This window comes from Tinamus guttatus, unplaced genomic scaffold, assembly GCF_059628265.1.
Source record: "Tinamus guttatus ecotype Peru unplaced genomic scaffold, ASM5962826v1 Tinamus_guttatus_pri_ptg000056l, whole genome shotgun sequence".
NCBI classification, from domain to species: domain Eukaryota; kingdom Metazoa; phylum Chordata; class Aves; order Tinamiformes; family Tinamidae; genus Tinamus; species Tinamus guttatus.
The window spans coordinates 5,647,093-5,674,193 of record NW_028288590.1 but is presented as its reverse complement, the minus strand read 5'-3'; the positions used below and the strand labels follow the sequence as shown (position 1 = coordinate 5,674,193).

General features: G+C 39.4%; 1 protein-coding gene across 1 annotated transcript in view; it reads left to right on the top strand.

Moving 5' to 3' along the window:
* PDE7A (phosphodiesterase 7A) overlaps nt 1–23,217 on the top strand; it is a 70,220-nt gene extending 47,003 nt beyond the window's left edge. Inside the window, exons 3-12 of the mRNA XM_088540115.1 lie at nt 9,153–9,304; nt 12,218–12,281; nt 14,305–14,400; nt 16,821–16,921; nt 18,264–18,395; nt 18,669–18,760; nt 19,354–19,498; nt 20,431–20,527; nt 21,600–21,680; nt 23,030–23,217. Of these exons, the coding sequence (XP_088396241.1) occupies nt 9,153–9,304; nt 12,218–12,281; nt 14,305–14,400; nt 16,821–16,921; nt 18,264–18,395; nt 18,669–18,760; nt 19,354–19,498; nt 20,431–20,527; nt 21,600–21,680; nt 23,030–23,217 (1,148 nt within the window). The remainder of the gene's footprint in view (nt 1–9,152; nt 9,305–12,217; nt 12,282–14,304; nt 14,401–16,820; nt 16,922–18,263; nt 18,396–18,668; nt 18,761–19,353; nt 19,499–20,430; nt 20,528–21,599; nt 21,681–23,029) is intronic.
* The last annotated feature ends 3,884 nt before the right edge of the window (nt 23,218–27,101 follow it).

Below are 27,101 nucleotides of genomic sequence, written 5' to 3'. Positions count from 1 at the left end.
GGATTCTGTGTGGCATTTTATGCTGACATAGGAAAAAGATTTTCAAATGAAATGTATGCATTTAAAATCAGTCATGTATGATATTACTGCCATTGTCAAATTAGCTGTATTTTTGATGGTACTCATCATGTTATTTCCATTCTGATGGTTGTCCATTAGGCAAATCATGACTAATAAGGGAAAGGATTTCTCACACCCTTCCTTCTTGCCTCTACTTGTCCAGGCACAGGCACCAGCTTTTAGCAACATCACCTGTGGTTTCTGATGACAGCAAAGAATGTTGCTAGGAGGCCCAAGAATTCCCGGGCTGTAGCTTTCCTCCGGAGTCGGCTGCTGTGGCAGTTTCCAGACGGGTTTTCTGTACCTCAGCACTGGGGCCAGCTGCAGTGTCGCTCCTTGGCTGTAGCCTCCCCTGAGGTGCTTTCAGAGTAAGGAAGGAATTCAAGCTCTTCTCCCACCCAACAGGAGAAGCCATGACCTGAGATTAGCTAGTCATTTGCAGAAATGACAAACAAGCAGAACCCCATACTTGAAGCCTCCTGTCTTTCTCCACGTTATGCTGATGTCGACCTGTTTGGAGATCACTTGGTTGTTTTAAGCAGACAACTCTTAGTGCTTTACTGGCTGGAGGAAGAGAGGAGTTGTACGACTCAGACTTGACCCCCCTCTTAGGACTGTTATTTTTGCCTTCTGGCAACTCCAGAAGGATTTTGCACATAAAACTAAGTAACTGAAAAATGTTCACCTGCATGAGCAATAGACGGCACGGGAGCAGGGCCGGCCGGCTTGCCGGTCCTCTGCTTGGAGCACAACCTGCACTGGGAGAGGGTTCTGCTGCAGCAGCAGCGGCTGGAAGCACCTGGGAGCTTTCTCGTCCTCCCCGTGCCTCTGGATGCTGAGCATCAGCAGTGCCTGGGTAGGCTGCTTTCATGGTGGTGTGAAGTTTCACCGTAACTTCCTTCTGCTGTTGACCAACTTTAATCTGTGATTCTAAAAATTTTGCGATGATCATTGCTTATTGTTTTCCAGGTAACTAATGCGTATTAAATACTGTTTGTTGTTTGCAGCGTGGGAGCATTGTTGTCGCTTTGTTTTGCTTAGCCAATCTGTCGTGTTGCAGTCTTTTCTCTCAACGACATCTTTGAAGAACTTCAAAGTCTTTCAGGAAGTCCGGCTCATAAACTGTTGACCAGTTCTTTTATTAATAGGTGCTTAATTCCACGTTTCATTGATAGGTTTGAAGAGTAAATTATTTTAAAGGCACTATTTTATTTTTTACAAACTTTATTTTTTCCTGTGAAATAATCACTTATGTTTCACCATTTTGAATTTATTTGTAACTTTGATGCTGTCGCCAAACACCAAAGTAAAGTGTATTAACATTTAGTGCTTAGGATCACTCCTGTTTCTTTTTAGGGATTGAGAGATGAATATCTGTATTCTTTTTCCCATTTCTGCATCTTCATTCCTGAATTTCATAAGCAGTACATGAATATTCAAGTTTCTAAATTGGTTAGAAATGTTCCCACCCGTCAACTTCTTTTTTGTTTTGAAATTAGGTTTTTAAATGATTATTGGAAGAAAAGTGTCTTTTTATAATGTTTTCTTGCTATTGAGAGTTTATCAGCAATGTCTGTTGTTGTTCTATATGTGCTTAAACAAATAAATCTCTTGTTGATTAGGTTTGTGAAGATTTTCAAGCATGCAAAAACAAAAGAATGTGTAGTGTGCCCCCATCACACGCTGTTCCATCTGAAAACAAGCTGAGCTGAAATGCCCAGTGTAACATACAGAAGTACGTTACAATGAGGAAATGAAGCCAGAAGATCCCGGAAGGAAGAACTAAGGAATGGCAAAGAAAATTTGGGGATGTGTCTAGTGAATACTAAACACTTTCAAGCTTGTTGTCTCTTAAGGAGAGGTTGCTGGATATGGAACTGCATAAAACCACCCATGTAAGACCTGTAGGGAGGAAACTTTTTCTGCCTTTCCTGTTGTGCCTGCAGCAGAATAGATAAGGTCTTGCCAAAAGGTTTAGGAGTTCCTTGGCAACACTTCTGGACATACCTACTGGATGGTGGCGATGTAGCCAACACGTGGGGCTCTGCTTTCCGTGTTACAGATAACCAGATATGTTACATCTGTGAGTTAAAACATGTGAGTGATGAGAAAGTTTTTGAGTTAATCAGTGCACAGTTAAGCAGTAAGCATTTAGGGGTGATTCAAGTTCAAATGGAATTGGTGCTAACATGCAGCACAGAGCTTCCTAGTGGAGAGAAAACAACCTACTAGGAACTTCTCTGAGGTAGAGATTTTTTTTTTCTCCTTTTCTTCCTTGGTTATGTATGGAGCCTTTCTAAAGGAGAGAAGTCGAGTTAGGTGACTTTCATTGGTAGTGGTTAAATCTTACATCTCTTAGAAACAACAAGAACAGATGAATGGAGAAATGGCAGAGTTAATTTCTGGTATGAAACATTCAAGCTGCTTGCTTGGAAATTCCACTTTGCAGAACATTTTATCTACTACTTGGAGATCTTGCGACCACGTCAGCATCTGCCATTCACAATGTGATTTTGAACTTTCTCATTCCTGGCACACAAATCATCCCTGGCCTTGGGCAGTGACGCTGGACTTTGCTAAGATGAAAGGGCAAAAGTCAAATAAGAAAGAAAAGGTTCATTTTGAGTCCAAGTTTGGGCTGTCTTTGTGTAATAACACCCAAATGTGCTTGTGAATATGCCTTCTAGAGGCTGGGATAAAATAAGTGTAGTCCAGTTGAAGCTGGATGCCCTGTTTTGTTTCAATAAAACAGAGGAATGACGTAGCAGAATCTCTTTTAAGAAAAACTTCAACTGTTTTTTTCTGTTTCGCAGTCTGTTGTAAAGAAAGCTGAATTTCAGAATGCATAAAATTATGCAAGAAGATTTTTTTGATCACACGATTGCTGTGCGATCGGGCACTGAAAGAAGGATTCATTTCCCTCTGAGGATTCAGGTGAAGGTGAAAAGTTTGCACTGCGTGCATTTCCCTAAAAGCTGCCCTTTCGGTGAAGGGCGTGTTCTGAATTTGTCATCTAATTATGCATAATCTGGATTATTAAAATAATTTTCCTCCTCCATAGGAGAGAAATTTTGGCTTGTGTTTAGTGCAGTCATATGTGGGGAAGTCACAAAAGCCTGTTCACAGAAAATGTTATAAATATAGCTCCGGCCAAAAAAAAACCCCGCAGCTGAGCTAAGCTTGAAATGAAAATGTTCTTGTGCTTCGTTAAGTAAGATTTCAGGGCAAAAACTTCCAGTTAAGAATATAATTAAGAATTATTTTTTGATACAATAATAATAATATAATTTCTATATAACAATAATCTATATAAGAATTATATTTCTATATAATGCTTCCATTTAATAATATATATTTTGCCTCCTTAAATGATTCTTTTTGTACAAACTTCACATTTCTGTAAAACAGTATGTGTGGTTTGGAGTCTTGCACTAGTGCAGTTCATTGGCTTCTGGTGGAGGTAACTTTGTGGAAGAAGACGCTCTATTTTTTTTTCCATTTCTTCTGAACCTCTCATATGTGTTCTTCCTCGAGGTGATTTATAAGTGTTTCCTTCCCCCCCCCCCCCTTTTTTTTATATATATACATAATGCCTAAAGCACATGCACCTTCTTTTTGTTTTCTCCTGTGCTCATGGTTAGATTTTATTACTGATAGTTGTGCAGCCCTATAAAGGATCTTCTCCTTTTGTCTGTCAACCATGATGTGTTACTCCTGAATTCTTACGTTTCTGGGGGGTGGGAAACAGCCAAAAGGGATTACTTGGTGGTTTTGTAATTACTTCATCACAGGAGTGGAGAATTTTAGGACCCCCAAGAACTGCGTTTACTTGGAAGACATTAAAAATAAAACTTTAGTGATGGTCTGCGATATTATCCTTGCTTTGGGTAGAAGAGTTGCTGAACTGCTCTCTATCGTGTGTACTTGTCTTTTGAGAGCATCCATACCTTGACTGAAAATGGAGAGGCTCCAGGATAATCCGTTTTTATGAGGAATGGGCCTGTATGCTGATGTTGTTCCTCTAAATATTTTGCTTTGGCAGAGTTTTCTAGTTCAGGCCCTGCCGTTGTCAGCTGCACATACACCTTGCTTAGTGCATGGAGTGCCAGAAAGCAGATGAGGGGTGATGGTTGTAGCTCAGTAAATCATCAGCAAAAAGTTGTAGGGTGTTCAGTACTATGCAGTCTGAACCACCTGAAACCACTCCAAAATGCATATCACAGAAGGGGAAAACTTTTAAAGAAGAGCTAAATAGCAAAACTCCTAAAATCTTTTTTATATGCGTTTAAGACTACGTTGCCTTATGGTTTTGATAGAAATCGGAATGCGTATAGGTCCCTCTAGTGGTGTGAATGGGAGAAAGCATAGAAACATTGTGAACATTGAAATCATAAATACTGAATGATTTGTATGCTGAAGGCCATTGGAATACAGCTTTAGCATTGAATAGTTCTTCTAAATCTACGTATTTAGAGGTGATGGGAAATTTCTAATATTACTCCACTTTTGATGGTAATACCTGTTACGTGAAAATGATAACAAAAAATATTTAAGCAAATATGTAGTTGGCTTATTACAGAAAGTTTGTAAGGAATTCTTTTTATGAAAAGAAAAAGGATTCCTTTTGGTTCAGCTTCCTTTTTTTTTTTTTTTTTTCTTAGAAGAGAAACAACTCCTCTGGTGGACTTGTGCACCTTAAACTTCAGTTGTCAGTTCAATCATATGATAAGAAAGGTCCATCCTCTCAATCCTCCCAAATATTCTTTTGTTCCCTTTTTTTTTTTTTTTTTGTTAGTGGCAGTGATATCTAAGATCCCCAGCATAACTTCTGTTGTGGATAATTTCCTATTTGCCTATTTGAGGGAAGAAATGTGAGGTAAAGTTCTTATCCTGGATAGCCTTGTTCTGAGCAGGAACCCACATGAGGCTGAGGGCTGAAGGGTTTTGCTAGGGTTTAAGTTTTTTATAATTAAAAAAAATAAGATATCATTCTTCCTTCTGTTGTAATTCATTGCTATGCAAGAGGTGAAATAATTTAAAAATTCTGAAAATATATCGGTATTTCATAGAAAATGCTTCTATAGGCAATGATTTTGAATTTTCTTTTCCCTACGTTTTGTATTTTGATTTGCATGTGAGAAATTAGGTGTTAAATATCCCTGTACAGTGTAATAAGGTTGTTTCCTTTAGCTTTTCATGAATTACAGTACACTAAGAGTAGGAAACTTTTAGAAGAGATTAAAATAGAATTTAAATCTGTTGCCTTAAAACACCTTTTTTGGTTTTTTATTTTCTTGGTGTTCATGCATAACATTAATTAAAATAACTGAGATTTAGAAACAGAAGAATTCCCTTTTTTCCCTTTATTTTAGAGAAAGATTTTTTGTCTCATACCAGTTTCTCATTTAAGATGGTTAGAAACAAGAATATAACTATCTTAATAAAAAATAAATTGGAAGTTACAAATACATTGGCTGGTATTCTGAATTCAAGTAGGGAGCAAAGAGTTAATAAAGCAAGGATGTCCTAGTGGAGTTGCTGCTTATGAGGCACAAAGATCTGCAGTTTGTCTTTGGTTCCTTGTGTCCAAGCCACTTCCAAGTCTTGTAGCTTCCTTCTTAACATTTCAACATCCTTCAGTCCCAGGTCTTAAGAGCATAAAATATTATTATGTATTTATTTTCTCCTTTTAGTTTGCCCTTATGCTGTCCAGCACTTGAGCGTATGGTCAGTTTTGCACATTATAAAGGCATTTAGCACATTGAAAACTCCAAATAAAGTGAAGGGCATTCATTAAAAAAAACCAAACAAACTATGAAGCAGGCTGGTCTTAGCAAATGTAATGCCCTCTTTGCCTTAATCTTGTGTGAGTACACAACAGCAGCTTGTTTTTTGTGGAGCTCCCGAAATTCAGATCAAGTTTCATTAATTGCGTGTTTAAAGGGAATAAGCTTTCCTGTTGTGCCAGGAGGTAAAGGCCACATTTCCCCTGCACACGCAGCATCATTCGGTTCGCCAGTCCTTCCCCTGAGCTCGGCTCTGTTGGCTCCCACAACGCGGGGTTGGTCCTTCCCACTTACCCTGCCCCGAGGAAAGCTGTAGGCAGGGATGCTGCCCATGCTGCGGCAGCTTACGAACCCCCTTCTTTGAAAGCTAGCTATTTTCTTTTTCAGCCTTCTTTTTAAATTAATTGCCTGTCAAACCTCCACATCTGACTCACCTATCTTGAGTTGTCCTTAGCATATATTTATCTGTTAAAGAGAATAATCCCCTTCAGGATTGCTGAAGTCTGCCTGAGTCAGGTGTTCTGCAGTTGCAGGGCTGTATGAACATCGCTTTGCTCGTTTGGAAGTTATGCTAATCATTGCAGATCTAAATGACAAGGCAGTTGGGCCAAGCTGTTATTATTTCCACGCAAACTTGAGATATATATGTGAAATAGTTGTAGCTGCATTGCTGGCCAGAGGCTGGAATGAAGTAGGCTTTGGTCTTGCTCGTTTATGTTACACCAGCTGCAACAGAACTGTTTTGTAACCTGGAGTAGAAAAAGTAGGATTGCTGTGTAAGGAAGGTAGTTTCTGATCTATACGAATGGATGATCTATAGGGTTTTTTGTGTTTGTTGTTGTTGTTGTTTGTTTTTAATGAATGTCTCGTTAGTATGTTATGAAGTAAATCAGGATTGTACTTTCCAATAACCACACTTCTCCGTTGAAAGCCTTGCTGGCAAAATCTGTTGGATGGCCTATGAGACTGTGAGACTTAGCAGCATGACAGTGGAAATAGCTTCTTGTAACTATAGATTTGTAAAAGACTAGTTACGATCAAGAAAGACTTTATATTCTGAAGAGTGATGGTTTCTCCTACTAATATGTTTTGCTGAAATTCTGAGTCTAGATTTTGTATTTGAACTTGGGGACAGCTTAAGTCTCTTGTGTTAATTCAATCTTCTGTTATTTCATTTTGAACCTTCAGTTGTGAAATTTGGATTTTAAGGGGTTGGGTGAAAACTAGGGGGAAAAGGGAATAGGGGAAATTCCTAGTTGAAACCTTCTATCTAAAGGCAGGAGCACTATATTGCATTTCTTTTTTCCTTCTGTGTCTTGCTGGATTCGCTATGCCTTATACTCACCTACTAAAAGAAAACTTCATTAAAAATAGTGGTAGAGTAACACAGCACAACAGAACCTATTTATTTAGTTGCCTCCTGGATGCAAGAATGTTGTTTTGTAAGCAAACTTCTCTCATGTGGTACACCCATTTGCATAACTGTGATTTATGTGTATTGGCATCAGTGTCTTCAGAAGAAATGTCCTTAGTTGTGATGACGGAGGAAAAAAAAAAACCACAGCTGAAGTTGCCTGCGTTACCTCTTTGAAATGATTGGGAGCTTGGGTATCTTAGTAGACTGCCCAATGTGTTTCAGGCAAGCCTGAAAAATTATACTAATTTTGGCAATATAATCCCTGTTAATGCAGACTGTCACTGCATTTTATTTGGTGTTGTATGTTACTGTAATTGATTTCCATACTATTGAAAGACATTTTATTACCATAAATGTACCAAATGTACAATTACCAAATGTATTAATGAGAAGGTGTAAAACAGTAAGGTGGAAACCTTTGCTGGGGTAGGAATGGTAGATTTTCGTCTTGGCTGATGTGGAACTAAGCTGCTCTTACTGGAGGTCACTGAGGTTTTTAATTCAGGCTATTAATAAGCTGTTTGTTGAGTGCACAGTTGTGGAATAAGGTGTGCACTGAGTGTCTCTTCACTTGTCTTTGATACGTCTGGAAGGACCAGACCCAGGGCACTGGGTTAAGAATAGAGCTGGAACGCTGTACTGCAAACGCTGGCACTTGCTCTGTCCCTGCTGCCAGCTTTTAAAGGTTAAAAACTTTATTCATTCCAAAACTGTCCATTTTATATATATATATATATATATATATATATATGTAAATAATAACCTTTTTGGATTAGAAGCTGTATTTGCAGCAAACCAGAGTCTTCCTGGGTAGACTCTGTAATGGGCTGGTAGGTAAAACTAGTTGCCTAGTTTAGATTAAGTGGCTTAATAATTAAGGACCATAGTTTTTGCTTTTAAAAATCAGTCTAATTTCACCTGTTTTTAATACACCTTTTTCACAGAAGGATGGGAGACCTGTGTAATAGACTTGGGCTTGTGTGGATTTTAAGGACATGTATTTTTGGTGAAAAGCATGGGTCCATCAACTTCCATGAACATGGATAATGTCTTCACTCTTTTTTTTTTTTTTTAATTATTATCTTTTTTTATGTGACACTGTTTGGGCAGAGTGATAAAATATCCATATTATGAACTGTCAGTTGTAGAAAATTGCTGTTGAGAGTATAACAAATGAAAATATAAAATTGTAAACTAAACTCAGTCCTTTGAAACTTAAACTGGTTAACTTATTAAAGGTGAAGTAAGATATTCGGACTGTTCTTTGTGAACAGGCTAAAAACTTTTTGTATTGATTTAACTGTACTGAGTAAAGGAATTATGAGTAATGTGAAAGTAAATGTGGGGCTTGTTTTGCAATCAGGAGGAAAAATATGTGCAAAAGCACCTAAATGACTTGAGGGTTTTTGAAACTTTGCCAGCACCTTCTAAACTCTGTGTACAAGTTATTTGTTGATGTTCAAAACATTCTTGTAACTCCTGCATTAATTCTGCGTTGCTTCTGTATATATCGTGTGTGATTAGCCAGGAGCATAGGTTGAATATATTTACAGGAGAGCATTTTTCCTCCAAGAACCTGTTTGCGATACTGTGTGTTATACAACTTCCATTATAATTCTGTCATAACAATAACAGTGTTCCTTAGAATAATGTTTTATTTATATTTTATGCATTTTTTTTTTCACTTGATGCATAAATAAGCTTTTATTTATAAGCCATGGCTAAGTGCATTTTATTAATAAAGATCTCTGTTGGTGTTATGTTTGATTCACCAATAAGTGGTAAAAATAAATAAATAAGAATTTACAGCACATTTATTTTACCAGGCTTCTTTGAGCAGCTTTTTAAAATGTTACTTTTGAGTATTTATTTTCTTTTTTCTTTTCTAGCAAATTCTGAGATTGAAGTGTCTGTTTCTGCGAGAAATGTCAGAAGGTTGCTTAGTTTCCAGCGATACCTGAGATCTTCCCGTTTTTTCCGTGGTATCACTGTTCCAAATTCCTCAAATATTTTAGATGATGATTACAATGGGCAAGCAAAGGTTTGTTGGTTTTTTTTTTTTTTTTTCTCTCTCCTTATATATTCAGTAGCATGCATTTATCTCATGGTAAGAAATAGTGTAAGCAATGTAAATTCTGTGTATTCTTTTTGTATGTGTGCATATGTGTGTGTATAACACATTATATATATATATATATATAAAACATATGTGTGTGTATATATATATATAAAACACACGTTCGAAATAGTCCTCCTCCTGAGGTGATTTCTAACAAATTCCATCCCTTCCCCTCAAGGCTTTTGGGCTGATCTTTAGGGCTTATGTGGCTGGCACTCTCTAGAAGAGAAAAGCTGTAACATAGCTGTGCTGCAATGAAGTAGAACACTGTCCTGGGAAGATGGACAGTACTAATAAAATAACTGTTATTTGGATGCCATGCTGGCTGCTGTGGACCAAGGATGGGTAGTGCTGAAGTGGAGTCAGCAAGAAATGTTCCCAGGAATCAACTGTTCATGATCCCAAAGACTGTTTCTTGATACTGACTGTAAGTGGGACCAGGCTATGGGATAGGAAGAATCTGAGAATTGGGAAGGAGGGAACTAAAAATATACTTGTAATTTGACTATAGCAGGATCTTGTTAATGTCATTTATTTCTTCTGATAACTCTGAATTCTCTAGTGTCTCTGAGCATGTGGAGGACCAGAAGGTGATCAGGAGCTATCAGCGTGGATTCACTGAGGGGAGATCACACTTAGCCAAACTGAAAGCCTTCGCTGGTGTCATGACTGGCAGGCTCGATGAAGGGAGAGCTGTGGATGTTGTTTACCCTGACTTCAGCAAAGCCTTTGACACTGTCTCCCATAAAATCCTTGTAGGCAAGCTCAGGAAGCCTGGGTTAGATGAGTGGACAGTGATGTGGATTGAGAACTGGCTGAAAGGCAGAGCTCAGAGGGTCGTGCTTAGTGGCACAATGGGAGGCTTGTAGCTACCAGTGTCCCCCAGGGGATAGTGCTGGGTCTGCTCTTACTCAATCTCTTCATCAATGACCTGGATGAAGGGGCATAGAGCACCCTCTGCACACATGGTTCAAGCTGGGAGGAGTGGCTGATACTCCAGAGGGCCGTGCTGCTTTTTAGAGGGACCTGGACAGGCGGAGAGATGGGCAGAGAGGACCTTCATGAAGCTCAACAAAGGCAAGTGCCCCTAGGGAAGAATAACCTCATGCACAAGGGCAGACTGGGGGCTGACTTGCTGGAGAGCAGCTCTGCAGAGTAGAACCTAGGAATCTTGGTGAACAACAAGTTGACCATGAGGCAGCAGTGTGCCCTTGTGGCCAAGAAGGCCAGTGGTAACCTGGGGTGCATTGGGAGGAGTGTTGCCAGCAGATCGAGGGAGGTGATTCCCCTGCTCTACTCAGTCTGGTGAGGCGACATCTGGAGTATTGAGGGCAGTTCTGGGCTCCTTGATAAAAAGAGGGACAAGATGCTACTGGAGAGAGTTCAGCATAGGGCTACAAAGATGATTAGAGGACGGCAGCATCTGTCCTATGAAGACGGTCTGAGAGAGCTGGGCCTGTTTAACCTGGGAAGACTGAGAGAGGATCTTACCAGTGTGTGCAACTACCTTAAGAGAGGGTGTCAAGAGGATGGGGCCAGACTCTCTTCTGCGGTGGCCAGTGACGGGACAAGAGGCAACAGCCACAAACCGAAGCATGGGAAATTCTACCTGAATTAGAGGGAGAACTTCTTCACTGTGAGGATGACAGAGCAGTGGAAGAGACTGCCCAGAGATGTGGAGTCTCCTCTGGAGATCTTCAAAACCTACCTGGATGTGATCCTGTGCAGCGTGCTCAGGGTGACCCTGCTTGTGCAGGGAGGATTGGACTAGGTGATCTCTAGAGGTCCCTTCCAACCTCAGCCGTCCTGTGATTCTATGAGTTTGTGGCTGGTGGAGAAAAGCTAGAACATAGTATCTGGATCACAAAACAACTCTACCAGTCTGTGAAGAAGGCAAGTATTTATTGCTAAACTTGCTGGAGAGCTAGTTCTGGTAGAGGTGGGAGTGGCAAAGATTGTCACTGTTAATCCCTGGTGAGGCCTAGAATGTTATTTGTGGTTCTCATTCTTCAAGCTTGCAGAAGGAAGAGTTCATGTGGAGCAACTGCAAAGAAGTGCTAGCTGGATGAGTTGGAGAGTGAAGAGCTGGTTTCTCTGGAAGGAATTAAAAGCTTGTCTTATTTGTATAGTAAAATATCTAGATTTCTTGCTTTTGTGTATGCAAAAAGGGAAAGAGAAGTTAGGATAAAGGACTACACATAAATTGGACATTAATGAAGTGAAGAGGTTAGGAAGTGGGAGATCTAGAACAAGCTCAGAGGAGCCCGGGTGACTCTAGAAGATTTCTGATTGGGTTTTGTGATCTGTGCATTTACTAACATGGCTATATGAAATGTGAGTGTGCGCCCCGACACAGGTGTCTCCACTTTTTCCTTTCTTTCCCAAATTTGCACACAGTAGAGTTACTTTGTTATATTCTTTCTGGTTTTATCTAATTTAAAAGAATTAGATAACATGTAATGGAAGATAGTTGCAATTCAATGTACAATTACAATATCAATATCAAAGTAATTGAAAACAATTTTACATCTCACTACAATTAAGAAATTGCCTAAGTGATAAAAGGAAAATCTCAAACTTCTTTGCATAGTACTGTCAAGTCACTTCTCATATTTCGGTTTATAAAACTAATTTTAAATTTAAAACCTTGAAATTTAAAATGAAATTGTATCTTTTGACTTTCAGACAAACTTAATGATTCTTTTAAAGCTGTTTTTTTGAACATAGAAATTCTAAGACTTGCATCTGTCACTGAAATGTCTAATACTCCTCTGGGCTAAGGGCAAATATAAACATACTAAGAAAAAAGATAACAACTTTTTTGTTTTCTTTCAGTGTATGCTGGAGAAGGTTGGAAATTGGAATTTTGATATTTTTCTTTTTGATAGACTGACAAATGGTGAGTTTACTTTTGTTATTTCATATACTTTACTTTTGCCATTTCATATATTTATTTCTTCTAACACAATAGAATGTACCTTTTGCTCTTGTGCTGTGGCATGTGATTGATTGTTTACTAATGAGTATAAATTTCATCAGGTTGTACTTTTTGATTTAAAAGTCTTTAAATTATAGTTTGCCTGTCCACTCTGTTAAAATGCCATTGCTATTGGTACTGGTGATAGTCATTAATTTGTATAATAGCCCCATCTTATACTTTCTGGGTTGCTGTTTCTTTCTTTTTAAAAAAAAAAATACTTTTGCAAGATTATAAGTAGTAATTTTGATTTAAGTTAACAAATAAATTTGCTTATTTAGTGATTTAAAAAAAAAATCTAGAAGGCTGTTAATATATCTGGCTGTGTCCAAAATGTCTCTCTCACTGAACAAACGCAGAAAAAGCAGATCTGTGAATGTGCTGGAAAGTAACGGGGCTGCCGTAGGAATAGGGTTAATTTTATATTGCAGTAGGCAGCAGCGCAGACGGAGCTTGAACGGGAGAGGGGAGACCAAGGAGGCATTTGGGAGAGCGGCCGGGCCGGCGCTTGGAGCCGGCCGTGAGCGGGAAGCGACTCCGGATCAGTTGGAGTTGGGAGCAGAGATGCAGTTAGAGCATTTGAAGTTGGCAAAAACAAACAGCAACGGAGTTCAGAAATAATAAGTAGCCCTAAAGGATAGCTGTCTTCCCTGATTTGTTGAAGGGATGCTTGGCTTAACCTAATGTAAAAATAAAGTCCTTGCAGTTTGATTTGATGCAGAAAATTCTTATATAAAAAGTGCGCAATAAAGATTTTTACAAGTACCGTGTTAGGTAGGTAACCTATAACTTTTAGAGTAGTTAAAACTGAATGAAAAAGGCTATGAGCTAAGATAATGTGTGCAAGAGTGGCTTATTTCACATTGGTTTGTCACCTGGGAGTAATCTGAAATCATCCTTTTTGTACAAGGTTTTCTGAACCTGTTAATTTTTTTTTTTTAATACGTTTTAGTTACTGTTAGTGGATGCCTTTCTATCATCTTTGCATCCTATCGTAGTTATTGGAAGAGAACATTTTAAGCAGCCAGTTTTGTACTTTAAATTTTTTGTGAGGAATGCTGCCTGTAGAACTGCATGATGAGCTGCCCTGTACAAGTCTGTAAGAAAGAAGCCACTGAATAAACGTTGGAAGAATTGTTTATTTTAGTGCATGTGGGAATTGCCATGCACAGGCAAATACTTGAAGGCTGATAATAACTGACAATATGTGGCAGAAATTTTTGTCTTTTTGGACCTCAGTTCTGTCTGTGGTAGGTGCTTTAAATCCTGTTAAATGAAGACCGTCAGAGTAAATGCACCAAAACTGAGTAATCTGTCACTACATGTTGTTTGTGGTGTGTTTCATTTGCAACCTATTTCTTTCTGCCTCTTGCAATAGCATAATAAGTAAAAATGTGATAGTAATATTAGAGCTACCAGTGTGCAAAATATAATGTAATCTTTCAATAGTACTAAATTCCTAGAAAAATGTATTTTTTCCCCTCAATTTCCAGTGAGATAAGAGATATGTAGCAAAATACATGATGAAATTATGAGGTAGCATGTGTACAGTTTACGCTGATTGACTGCATTTGTTAGCATTTTTTTTCTTTGCCTGATTATTTTCTATTTCTCTTCAAGCTGCGTATCCGTTTATAAAAAATACGGTGTGATATAGCAAAAAGGTTGAATTCTGTTTGTATCAGGGCTGCATGTTGAAACCTGGGGCATTTTTGATGTTGAGTGACATTTCCCTTCTGTTGGTCAGTGTACAATACTGAGGACTTTTGGAGGAAGCAGTTGATGGAATCACATTATATGATAAATTTCAAATTATTTATCATAAATTTGTATAGAGAAGTTTACTTGTATAATTTTTGTGGCAATTTTTTTTGAAATACATTTCTTATGAAGAGTAACTGATGTCATGACTTCCAATGAATTAGTATTTTCATCTTATTTTTAGGAAACAGTCTAGTCAGCTTAACCTTCCATCTGTTTAATCTTCATGGACTAATTGAACACTTCCAGTTAGATACGATGAAACTTCGTAGATTTTTGGGTAAATACAGCTTTTTGTTATGGTGAATATTGATGTTTATCTGCATTTTAAGTTATTAATGAAAGTGCTGGTTAGAGTTTAGCAATATGGGTTGAAACCTACTAATGCAGTCCAGATTGTGCAGTTATTTAAAGAAGTATATTGTTTTAAACAAAATCTCTCAGGAGTTTCTATGAGTATTGAAATCTCATATTAAATCCAAAAAGGTATTAACAAGCTTAGTAGTTTCTTAGCAGATGCTGTATTATTTTTATATGAATCTAAATCATCAGGAATATATGTGAATTCCTTCATGTGATTTTGAGGGGAGGAAAGGATAGTCATTTCTTAGTTCTGATTTTTCAGTTCAGTTTTAGCATTTGTTTGGGAACAAAGATAACAGTTTCCTAACTATAATGATATATAATGAATGACTATATGACTACCTTGGTCATATTACCTGTGCCAATGTGATGCTGCATCTCTCTTGTCCAAACTCTTGCACAAATATTCACTGTCCTCTGGGCAAGCTTTTTCCACAGGTGAAGGGAGAGAATTTTTGGGCCTATATCAGTGAAATGTCTTTATGGAAAGAACTGTAAATACGATGGGGAATATGCAAACTAAGTGTTGCCATCACTTGACACCTGATGGAGCTGTCTGCACCCAGATATCAGTCGTAGACCCCGATGGGATGATTCCTTCATTCTGGTTACCTATGACTCTGCCTTTTTTCTCTTCTGTGGAGGAGGAGGCTAATTCTTAACTGAGCCAGGAAACAAGTGCTTTTTCCCTAGCGGCAAGCTTTCACAGTTGCAGAGAAAAAAAAATACACATATATATATATATATATATATATATATTATAAAGCCTATTATTTAGCAGAGGAGAAATGATGTTCAGAAGGCTTTTTTCCTCTTTCAAGTGAGAGGACTCTTTTGTTTTCACCATTGAGTTCTTTCTGCTTTAGAAATTTTATCGGTTTCTCTGTACTGTGCTTCATGTTTTAATGTACTGATAAGCACTGGAAGATGCAATCTGGTCTTAGGCTGTTCAGTGTATTTTACTTGGTCCTCTTGCTTATCTCTTGGTTAATTTTGATCCAGCAAAAGAGATTATTTGACTTGAAAGTCCTATTAGGAATAACTGGATTAGTTTGCTAGCTGTCAAAACATAACAAAACTCTAAGAAGCTGTAAGCCACTAAAATAAGATTAGGTTGGTGGGAAAAGGCAAAACTTTATTCTAGAATTGGCCACAGAGCCTTCTACTTAACAGCAGTACAAAAGCATTTATTCACCCTATCCTTGCACATCTGTTCATTTAAGAAACCACATGCTGCCTCTTAGCATGAGCTTACATCATTCTCTTCTTTCGATACATTTTCTACCTGGTCCAAAGTAATCTGATGACAAAATACAGAAGACCAGGACAGCTCACATGGTGCTTATAGCCTCATGGAGGCCACTTCTAGCTTGAGAATTGCTGGAACCTTCCCTTTTTTTTTTTTTTTTTTCTCCTTTTGAAAAGGATGCTGTGGATTGTTTGTTTGAGCGAGGTTGGTGGGTGAACTGTATTCGGTCAGGAAACTCTTATTTGAAGGCTTACTGGGAAAAGCTGATGCGTTTTATCAGGCACAACTCTCCAGTGTGGAATATACTTGGGTTGCTGTGCTTCACATCTTCTTCCCCTCCTTCTTTTAAAATCTGACAGTTCTTTTACCCACCCCTGCACTCTAATTACTGTGGATGCCCCTTGAGACATTTAACCTATAATACTGAAGGATGGCCAAGAGGTTGGGGGATAGAGGAGGAAAGGAAGGAAGGTTTTTAGTAGAGAAGGTAAATCTTGGAGTGGTTAAACAGACCACCATCTAAAAGAGGTTCTTTTTTAAATTGCATATAGGCCTAAGTTTGGTTGAGTACAAGTATCAGAAGATGCCCAAACTGTGTAGAGGTGGCCTCCCCTGACCACTCTTCTGAAGGGGAAAGAAAAACACTTCATATGACAGTAAAGCAGTGCCTACTTCCTCTGGCCCTGTCTGTTTTCAAGGCAGCCAGCATGGTATGAAGTCATCCTGATGTTCTGGTAAATAGTGTCATCTTCATTTTGTATTCCAGGGTCCTCAACGTTCAGGCAGGCTAGTTTATCAAAGGGAATCTTTCCTGGGAAGTTCTCAAAGTATTTCAAAATATGTGTTGATTTCAAGTTGCATAAATTTCACTCTGAGATGATTTTACATAGCGTTGTTTTCTTTTAGAAAATACTGTTTCTTCATATAAAGACATTTTGTACCAAGGTGTCAAGTTCATCAACTTTGACACTCATTTGTGCATAACTTGTGATATTGTGTAATATTTCTATGCCTAAGAATGATGTATAAAAGGGCACATGAAAAGATGCTATTTTATTTAAATTTGGATATTTGTTATTTTCCTGCAGTTATGGTTCAAGAAGATTATCACAGTCAAAACCCTTACCATAATGCAGTTCATGCTGCTGATGTGACTCAGGCCATGCACTGTTATTTACAAGAACCTAAGGTAAGGGAGCGTTGTCAGTTTTACACTGCATGTAAATTTAGAAACATATGTGTTTATTTTTGTGTATACATGTATGGTTTGTGTGTGCACAGAGACACACGATAAATGTGTATATGCATACACACACGCATGCACACTTTTTACAAAAAGGAACTTCCCTCCAACTTGGAAACTTCTGAAATGGAGGGAGAAGCCGCTGTGCTGCTGCTGTGGAGCTTTCACAGTTGGCACTGGGCCCTTCCCTTTCACCTCCCCTGGCCTGGTGGTGGCTTTCGTGTTATTTCATCATGAACCACACTAGGGAATTAGAACTGCAGCTACCTAACATGCCACCGTGCCCAAAGACATTTATGTAGACATTTTTTGCAGCCTAACTCAGAGATGGCAATGGTAGGATTAGAGGATTTTTTTTTCCAGAAACTACCATTTCTCTTGCTTTCTTCACTTTGGTGTTGATGGATTTGTGTCAAAGGCACAGTGCAGCAAAGCATCGAGAGTTTTCCCTTCTCTTGCCTTCCCTTCCTCCCTCCCTCCCATATGGTTTGGAAGCTCAGAGCATTTTTGATTAATATTAATTAAGAAAGTTTGGAAGCGCTTCAGATACGAGTGTAGCCTCTGTTTTGGGGGGCACACAGAGCTCAGCTCAGCTGGTTCTGCCGCGTTACGCGCGGTAGAGGCGGGCGAGAGCTGCCTGGCAGCCAGGGCGAGGGCAGCACGGGCTGCTCTGCTTGCAGGCTGCTGCTTGGGAACGCTGTGTGCGCAGGACCGTCCTCTCAGTTTTAGCAAGGAGGTTAGTGTGTGCTGAGTAAAAAATCCCCGACCAGAAAGAAAAACAGTCAGGAATAGTGGAAATGAGGCCAGGCAGTTGCACATTTAGTTAGTCACGTACATGTTTATTGGAAATAGGGGCTGTTAGTTTATGCAGATCTTTCCTTCTTTAGTTCCTTTCCCACTAGAATTAGAAATGAGATTTTGAAGAAGAGTAGAAGGCAGTTCTGAACAGGTCTTGAGGTTTCTAGGACATTGGTTTCTTTCTTTTAAAATAAAGGGTTTTTTAATTATTTTTTTAAATGTCTTGAACTGTTTTAAACTGTATTTAAAGCAGAATATTCCCATATAGTGAGACTTTGTAAATGAGATGGACAGCTCATTTTAAGAATTCAGTGTTCGCGGGATCTTCTTACAAAGAGCACTTCATTACCAGACAGAAACTAGTATGTTCTGTGGTTAAATCTTCTCGTGCATAAGGAATAATGCTTAAGCCATTGTTGGAATGCTTGCAGTTTTTTAGGGGCACACTTATATCGCTAACAGAATGACATTTATTATTATTATCTTGCAGCTTTCCCAATCTTTAACTCCATGGGATGTTCTGCTCAGTTTAATTGCAGCTGCCACACATGATTTGGATCACCCAGGCGTCAACCAACCTTTCCTAATTAAAACAAACCATTACCTAGCAACTTTATATAAGGTAAGTAGGAAATTAGTTGTTTTGTTAGAACCAGATTTGCGTGTGAGGACTACTGAAAAAATGTAATATCCTTATCTAGATGTAGGTTTGAACCTATAGATTGTTTCCATGGTACTGGGATAGAATACGCGCAAGCTAATAAAGTGTTCTGAGTTTTTGAGTTATTTTTTAAACATCTTATTTTGAAAAACTGTGTGGCACAGCGCTTAATTTTAGCTCTGTTTAAAAAATCCTATTGATTGATTGATGCCTCTACTATTATTTTTTTTGCAGAATACCTCAGTATTAGAGAACCATCACTGGAGATCAGCAGTAGGGTTGTTGAGAGAATCTGGCTTATTTGCACATATGTCATTAGAAAACAGGTATGTTTATACAGCATTATGTAGATTAGTTTAAGGTCCAAGTTAGCTGACAGCTTTGCACAGCTTAAATTATTGCATGGTAATTCATAATTACATTTTGTATTCAGATCTATTTTAAGAGATCCTGGATACCACATTGCTAGAGCAGTTCATGGTGCAGTATGCTTGGAAAATAGCATGTACTGTGAGCACATTGAAGATGTGTATTCATGTACTCAACCACCTGTTTAGATTGAACTTGGCAGCCTTTTCTAATTCACCCCAATGTAATTTAAAATTTAAAAATTTTAAATATAATATTTTCACCTACTTTAACTATAAATTAACAGTAAACAATGAGTTTGTTTGAAAAAGAGACAGGAAAAAAATTTTAGTCTTCCTGAAAGCTGCTTATGAAATGTCGCAGTATTTCAATAAATGTTGTACAACATTTTCAAAGAAAATTTAGAAGAAATACCCTGAGAATGCTGATAGAAAGCCATTACGACTTGCATGAGTGTAATGCTGAACATGATATAAAGACATGTTAATCTAATGCTGGTTATTTTTCTTAATTTTCATGCTTTTGGACTGTTCGGTATCGCTAATTTCAGGCAGCTGATGGAAAGTCAGATAGGTGATCTCATTCTTGCCACAGACATCAGCCAGCAAAATGAGTATCTGTCCATGTTTCGATCCCATTTGGATAGAGGAGACCTATGTTTAGAGGATGCAAATCATCGTCACTTCATTTTACAGGTGAATTTTTTTTAGTAATACTTTTTAAAACACCTTTTTTAGCTTCAAAAATAATTTACTTAGAATGCTAAATACTTCTCTCTGGCTGTCTTGAGTTTCTAAAGTGAGGTAGAAACGTCTTTTTATTACAAGAAGGATTGTTCTCTGCATTTTTGTCCTTCCTCTCTAACTCTGCAGCACTTGTCCCAAGCAATGCCATGTGCTGGTAAGTCTGGTAACTTGGAGCTACCAAAGCAAGGAGGGATTTCTTTCCAAGACAAGGGTTAGTTGTTCTGATGCCTCCAGTGGAGTCTCAGAACCATGAAATGCCTCAGCAGAACATAGTTCAGGAGAAAAAGTATTACGGTGTTATAGTACTCAGGGTTTTTTTACTGTACTAGAAAAAAGGTTTAGTAACTTTGGAAAACCAAAGCCTTGAGAAAGTCTGCTAGAGTTCACAGAAATTTTTCTTATTAGGCTCATTGTGTTAACTGTAAAAGAAAGTGAACAAACAGGTCAGAAGTTCCGTCCCATACAAACCATTACAGAAAAAGGAGAAGCCTGAGCGTTACACAGAGAGTTAAACGGTGTCACAAAATACTGTTTGCTTACTTTTGATTACTTTGACATTTCCTTTTCTGAGTTTATTATTGTCTTCTGCATTAGTGAATAAAATCAGTGAATCACTGAGTTAAATTCAGGGGCACTGTATTCACTTTTTTGACTGAATTTCCATATTACTCAGAGCTCATCATGAGACCTGATAGTTTCCTAAGCCTTTTTTTTTTTTTTTTTAATGTAACATAGAACATAATTTTAGGAGAAAGTACTGGTAGGTAGGTTTGTTATTCCCAAAACTTAAACTAATCTGCTTTCAGGGAGTAAGTAAAAATGTTTCTTTTGGATAGAAAGAAGTAAGTCAGGCAACCTAACACTGTGTGTTAACTTGCTAGATGGCTTTGAAGTGTGCTGATATTTGTAATCCATGTCGGACTTGGGAGCTGAGTAAGCAGTGGAGTGAAAAAGTAACGGAGGAATTCTTCCATCAAGGCAAGTAAAGAGTAGAAGTGCTCTGATCTGCTAATAGATATGTATACACATTGAGAAAAGAGCCCTCATGTATCATAAGTGCTTGCAATTAAAGGGATTATATTTAGGACTAATAGAGATTTACCAGACAGTATGTGGGATTTTTTTTTTCAGTGGGGGTGTTTCTTGCAAAAGGTTGGTGGTGCTAACACCTAGTGAAGAATCTGTGCAGCATCTGAATCCAGCGTGGCTGGTTCAGTAGATCCTTCAGCCTGACTGGGCCTTCACATGGGCAATTAGCTTCTCATTTACCAAGTGGGTTTCAGTAAATTATGAAACACTCCTTCGTACTCTTCTTCCTTCATGTCTAATCAAGCAAAATCCATTTTGAGAGGCTAGAGCAATTTGTCATAATTTTATTTTAAAATCGGTCACTCGGAAACAGGATGTAGTCGGAGGAGAACTTACTTGTGGAGTTGCCACTTAATGGTGAAATAGGAAGTTGCAGGGTGATCGAGTAGTTAGAAAGTTGTCACATGAATTGCATGTTAATCATTGTGTCTTTTTTAATTATACATCACTGATTTGAGAAACATTAATTTGTGATATAAGTGGAGAACATAGACTAGGTGGTGCTGATCACATGAAGTTTATTATTCAGTATCAACAATGTGCAAGTAGAGCAAGAAATACGTACCTGCAATGAGAAATTTTTGAAGGATCAGTTGTTCCTTTCTATGTTGCTAAGGAGGAAATCTTAAATTGCTGTAGAAATGAGAAATTAGGAGTTTTTGTAAAGAAGTGTGTTAATACTCTGGAAGTCTGTGATTGATGTTGTCCTTATCAGTAATTGCCTGTCTCATGGAAGACACACAGAGCTGTTGCTAGTCTCACTGACGGGGCTGTTTGTGTTCTTGGGAGGGGAGAGGAAGGTAGATCATTGCTGATCGCACAATACCGCCCTTGTTACATAAGCAGGGATCCAAGCGCCCTGTGAAGATACCGACGTCGGATAACCCACCTCTGTTAGTGTTTGGCAACTCGTGCTTGGGCTGAGCCACGTAACAGTGCTATTGTGCTTCTCTTCCTTCAGGAGACATTGAAAAAAAGTATCACTTGGGTGTGAGTCCGCTGTGTGATCGACAGACAGAAACTATTGCCAACATCCAGATTGGTAACTGTGCTTAAATTTATTTCGCTGGATTTCTTTTAGGATGCAATTCGAAAAATAATTAAAAATATTTTTACATTTTACGTATGTTTCCTAGAACTTGTACCTAATTTGTCTGTGTTAGGCATCACTTAACTGTGTGAGGAACAGTTTTTCCTTCTTTGCTGTAACTTTTTCTCCTTGGCTATAGTGGTTATGAAAGGCGCCGCACTGACAGCGGTGGGGACTGAAGGCTCTCACCAAACAGGAATGGGAATCCAATATGTAGCTTTTCCCATGTTCTTGCTCAGCTCTTGCCTCATCCGGACTGGCCCTCCTGGGAAGAGGAGGCATCTTCCTTCCCTTCAGGCTCTGGGGTCTTTTGTAACAAATTTGTCAAAAAAGGGGTTCTGGATGATTTTAGCTTTCTGGAATGTCAGTATTCATTTTAAATGTGGACCAAAAAAGGGGCAGGGACAGAGATTTGATGCAGGACCACGAGTTACCATTATACTATCTTCTGCTTTTTGCTAACTTGAATTAGATTTATACTAGTGCAAGGGTTGATTATTATTTACTAGAGTTATTTTTTACACAAAATTGTTTTGTATATAAAGGGGTCTGAGATAAAAAAGAAAAAAGAAAAAAGTAAAGAAAATAAGAAGTTTAACCTCCCACCTAGTATGAATTAATGCTTCAAATTAATCCGAACAGATGAGGTTTTTTGTTTCTATCAGCTGCACCATTTTAAATTAGAAGTTGTTAATCATACGTTTTTGTAATTGACAGCTTAAAGCAAGCATGGTTTTGATAGTTTTACCATTGAATTTGGTTCATGGAAATAGGATTTATAAATAGGCGAACCCCCACACACGTACACGCATACTCTTATATAAAAGGCTATAAGGCTTTAGAAGGGACTAGCTTGTCAGATTGTTTTTTCAGTACTTTTAATGAGCTTAAAATTGTGAAACAATCTATTTTTTTTTTGCCTATGTAAAGTAGTTCAGCTTATGTGTGATAGCTTGTTAGGAAATCTTTTTCTTTTAGAGATTTAAGTTTTCTAGACTCCTTTGGCTTTGTTTCTGATATTTCTTTCCCCCACATTCTCCAGTATTTCCCCTCCTTTGGCGATTGTTCTGAAATGAAGGGCGTTAATTTATAACCAATATGATGCCGCTGTTTTAATTGTAAAATCTTCTACATTTTGAGAGATTGCTTTTAAGCATACTGTAAATGTTGAAACGAATTTTCCAGCGCAAAGTGGAGGCCGCCGTGCGCCGTGCAGCCGTTGCCGCTGGCCTCCGTTGGCGCCCCTCAGCCGCGCGGTCGCTCTCCCGCTCGCTCCTCACGCGCCTCTGCTCTTCCCGCAGGCTTCATGACGTACCTGGTGGAGCCGCTCTTCGCCGAGTGGGCCCGCTTCTCCAACACGCGCCTCTCGCAGACCATGCTGGGCCACCTGGGCCTCAACAAGGCGAGCTGGCAGGGGCTGCAGCGGGAGCAGCCCGCGGGCGCCGCCGAGGCCGCCGCGCGTTTACCTCAGGAAGGGCCCTCGTCCTGACCTCGGCCTGCGCGCCACGCGGCCCCTTCCGCCCGCCCGCCCGCCCGAGGTTTCGCTGACGTGGTAACGTGATGCCAGCATTATTTATTTCCCGGTTTTCCTTTGACAGAAGTTTGAACCTGACGGGTTTTTTTTTAACTGCAAGATCTGAACATAGAGCAATATGCATATGCCTCAGTTGGGTTTTGTTTGGATCCCTGAATATGCAAAGCACAGCAGTGACTGAGCCTTGAAGGAACAGTACGAAAATTTCATTGCACCGTGGTTTTTTCTTTTGTTTTGTTTTTGTTTTGTTTTCTTTTTGGTTGTTGTTGTAGTTTTTTTGTTCGTTTGTTTTGTGACATTTGAAATATGGTCTTCAAATCCAAGACTTGAGATGGATCGTTCCACTTTCTCGGACTTGAACAAGACTTGGTAAATGTGTTCAAAGCAAACCTTCCACTCGGTCCCTGTTTTAATACGGAAATGTGAAGTGCCCATCCTCTGCTGCCTCTGGCAAGACTTGATGTTTACAAATGTACTCTGAAACTATTGGTTCTAGACTTCACCTTTGTGCATGGCTGTGAAGGAACCACTAACTTGGATATTCTTTTTTTGATTTTTTTGGAAGAAAAAGATCAAATCCGAGACTGCAGCTCTTGTTTCCTTGGATGCCAGAAAAGCCTCCCATTTGCCGTAATTTCGTTTGTGCACTGGGAACTGAGCATTCATCATAGAGCACAGCCAAGCTTTACTCCAGTGCTGTATGGGAATGCAATTTTTTAAAAGCAGAAAACACTTCTGAATTGGGGAAGGGAAGGGGGGGCGCGGGCGGGCGGGAGGGGGGAAGTGTCCGACCTGCATTGCGATTCCGCAGTGAAAACATCGCATGTTGTTCTCACTCTTGTACACTTGAACTGCACATGCAAGGAAAAAAAAAAGGTGGAATGTCTAAACACCATAATCAGCTCAGGGTATTTGCCAATCTGAAATAAAGCGGGATGGGAAGCGTGTCCTTCAGAACAAGGGTACAAATGCCCCTTTGGCTGCAGCGTGCGTGTCTGTGTGGGTGCGTGAGTACGTGGGGCGGGAGGGCGGGAGGGCAGGGGCAGGGGTTGAGCGGCAACATCTTTTTTATTTATTCTTTCAGAATGTGACAATTTCATGAAACAGCCACACTGGGGAGGAAACTGTAACAAATTGCTACAGATGCCTTAAACTATGCACAAAGCTAAGTGACCAAATTTGTTTTTGATTTGAAGAAATAATAATAATAATAAATAAAAAAGTGCATTGTTTACTTATTCCTCCCTCTACTGAAACATTACCCATTAATGGGTTTTTGATGGGAAATGGAGAAACATTTTTTAGGACAAAATTAAAGGACTAATTTTAAACTTAAAACATTCCATTTTTGTAATTTCTTTTACGTTGTTTTAAGTACAGTAAGCACAACTGTAATCTAGTTTGAGAAACTGGTGCTTTCTTTTAGTTCATTTGTATTTCCCTGTTATTATTGTAAACGACTGTTTATTAATTCTGTTTACAGTTTGTTGCAACAGCCATTTTGGGAGAGAGCTTCAGTGTAAAGCCATTTGTCGAGGCTTTGCCATGTTCATTTTAATATGTGCCTGTTGCTGTTAACTTTTAATTAATAAAAAACTCTTTTCACATTTTGCTCCTGTACATTTAAGTTAGTTACAATCAAGTCCAGCATTATGGAAAGGTAGTTAAGGCTGCACTCAGCTTTCACGGTAAAACTAAGCCCATTTTTGGATTTGAAAATACTAGTCCTCATATGCCAAAACTTATCACCTCTTCGAGCTTGGCCTTTTACTGTTTTAAAAACAAATTCTGACTTACCTGTTTGTCTGAAATTCTAAAATGGTTTATTCTTTCATGTTCCCTGAAGTGGCCATGTTTAAAGAAATAAATTTACAATTAAACCATTTATTAACCTTGTGTGATGTCCTTCCTTTGCTGTCAGGGCAAGTTTGTGCTGTCATCGTCCGACTTCAACAGAGAAGGGTCAGGTGTTTTATTGAGCCTGGGCTGCTGCTCCCAGTAACAGAAAAGTTACTTCAGGTTTTAGCAGGCTGCCTTCCCAAGGGGGCCTTCGCCCTTGTCCTGCAGAGCCTGCAGGCCATGGAGGTGACTGAGTAACTGCTGCGCTTCTGAGTGAGTCGCTGCCACTGCCTCTGCGCTAGCAGGGTTCAGTGCAGGGGGGTCGTGGTGTCTCTGGCGCTTTTGAATAAAACAGGCACCAACACTGCAACCGTTTTTTAAAAGCAACTGTTAACAATCAGTATCTGATGTTGTCTTTAACAATTCACGTTCTTTGAAATGTTACAACGGCATAAATACAAATTTTGCTATTAGCTCTAGGCCAATTGTAAACATATTTTAATGTAAAAATGTTTTACTTACTTATATATACACATGCTTGTATATATAATCTCAAACTTGCAGTGTGTCTATAAGCAACCTGTGATTCTCTAGTGTTATGTAACAGCCTCCTGGTTTGTATGAGGAACAGTGTAGCCAGCAGGTCCAGGGAAGTGATTGTCCCAATGTACTCGGTGCTGGTGAGGCTGCACCTCAACTACTGTGTTCAGTTTTGGGCCCCTTTGTTACAAGAAGGACACGGAGGTGCTGGAGTGTGCCCAAGTGAGGGCAATGAAGCTGGTGAAGGGGCTGGAGCACAGACCTTGTGAGGAGCAGCTGAAGGAGCTGAGGATATTTAGACTGGAGAAGAGGAGGCTCAGAGGAGACCTTATCTCTCTCTCTACAACTACCTGCAAAGAGGTTGTAGTGAGGCAAGGGGGGGGGCGGGTCTGTCTCTTCTCCAGAATAACTACCAATAGCACAAGAAGAAATGGCCTCGAATTGCCCCAGGGGAGGTTCAGGTTAGATATTAGGAAGAATTTCTGCATGTGAAGAATAATGAAGCATTGGAACAGGCTGCCCAGGGAAGTGGTGGAGTCACCATCCCTGGCAGTGTTCAAGAAACGTGTAGATGAGAGGCTTGCTTAGGGACATGGTTTAACAGGCAGGGCATTGAGGGGTTTGTGGTTGGACCTGATGATCTTTCTTGAAGGTCTTTTCCAACCATAATGATTCTGTGGGGTTGCTAACAGTTCCTAGACTGGCCTATTCTGACAGGAACCGGTAGCGCTTGTCAAGAGGCCGAAGGAAAACTTGGGATCATTTTTTTCTATGTCTGCTTTCCTAGGAAGGCGTTTCTGTCTGTCTTTCCTTGCAGCACTGCACCACCAGCTTGAGACCAGGTCTAGCTCCACTCATGGAGTATGTGGAAGGTTCTGACACCCAACTGGCTTTCCAGAAAGAAGGATTTTTCTTTTAAAGAGCTGTCTAGAAGTTCCCTTCAAAAAGTGACACTGAATTGAAGCTGCCATGGCTGCAGGATGCCGAGTTGCAGCAGGGCAGAGCCCGTGCGACGGCAGCGCGGCAGCCCCGGCGGCAGAGCTGCCATTGGGAGGGATCAGCCCCTCTGCTCCGCGCGGCCCACGCCGCTCGCCAGCAGGACGCGACCTACGGTCTGCGGAGCCGGGTACCTGCCCCCCGAGAACGTCCCCGGGGCAGATACTTCTGCCGGGGGTGTTTGTTTCTCTGGGGGCGGTGGCGTTGTGTTCATTGAAAAAGAAAACAACTAAGGAAAAGGAAAAGATACAAATAAAGGGTAGATAGAAAGGCCATAGAAAGGTCTGGGAGGAAAAAAAAAAAAAGGGAAAAAAAAGCCCTCACAATGTTTTACAGTTGGCTAGTTTATTTTGGTCCATAGTTTTATGCCACTTGCATGGTTTTATTTATTTAATTTGTTTATTCATTTCATTTATTCATTTTATTTCATATATTTTATTTATTATGTTTCCGGGTTGATTGAT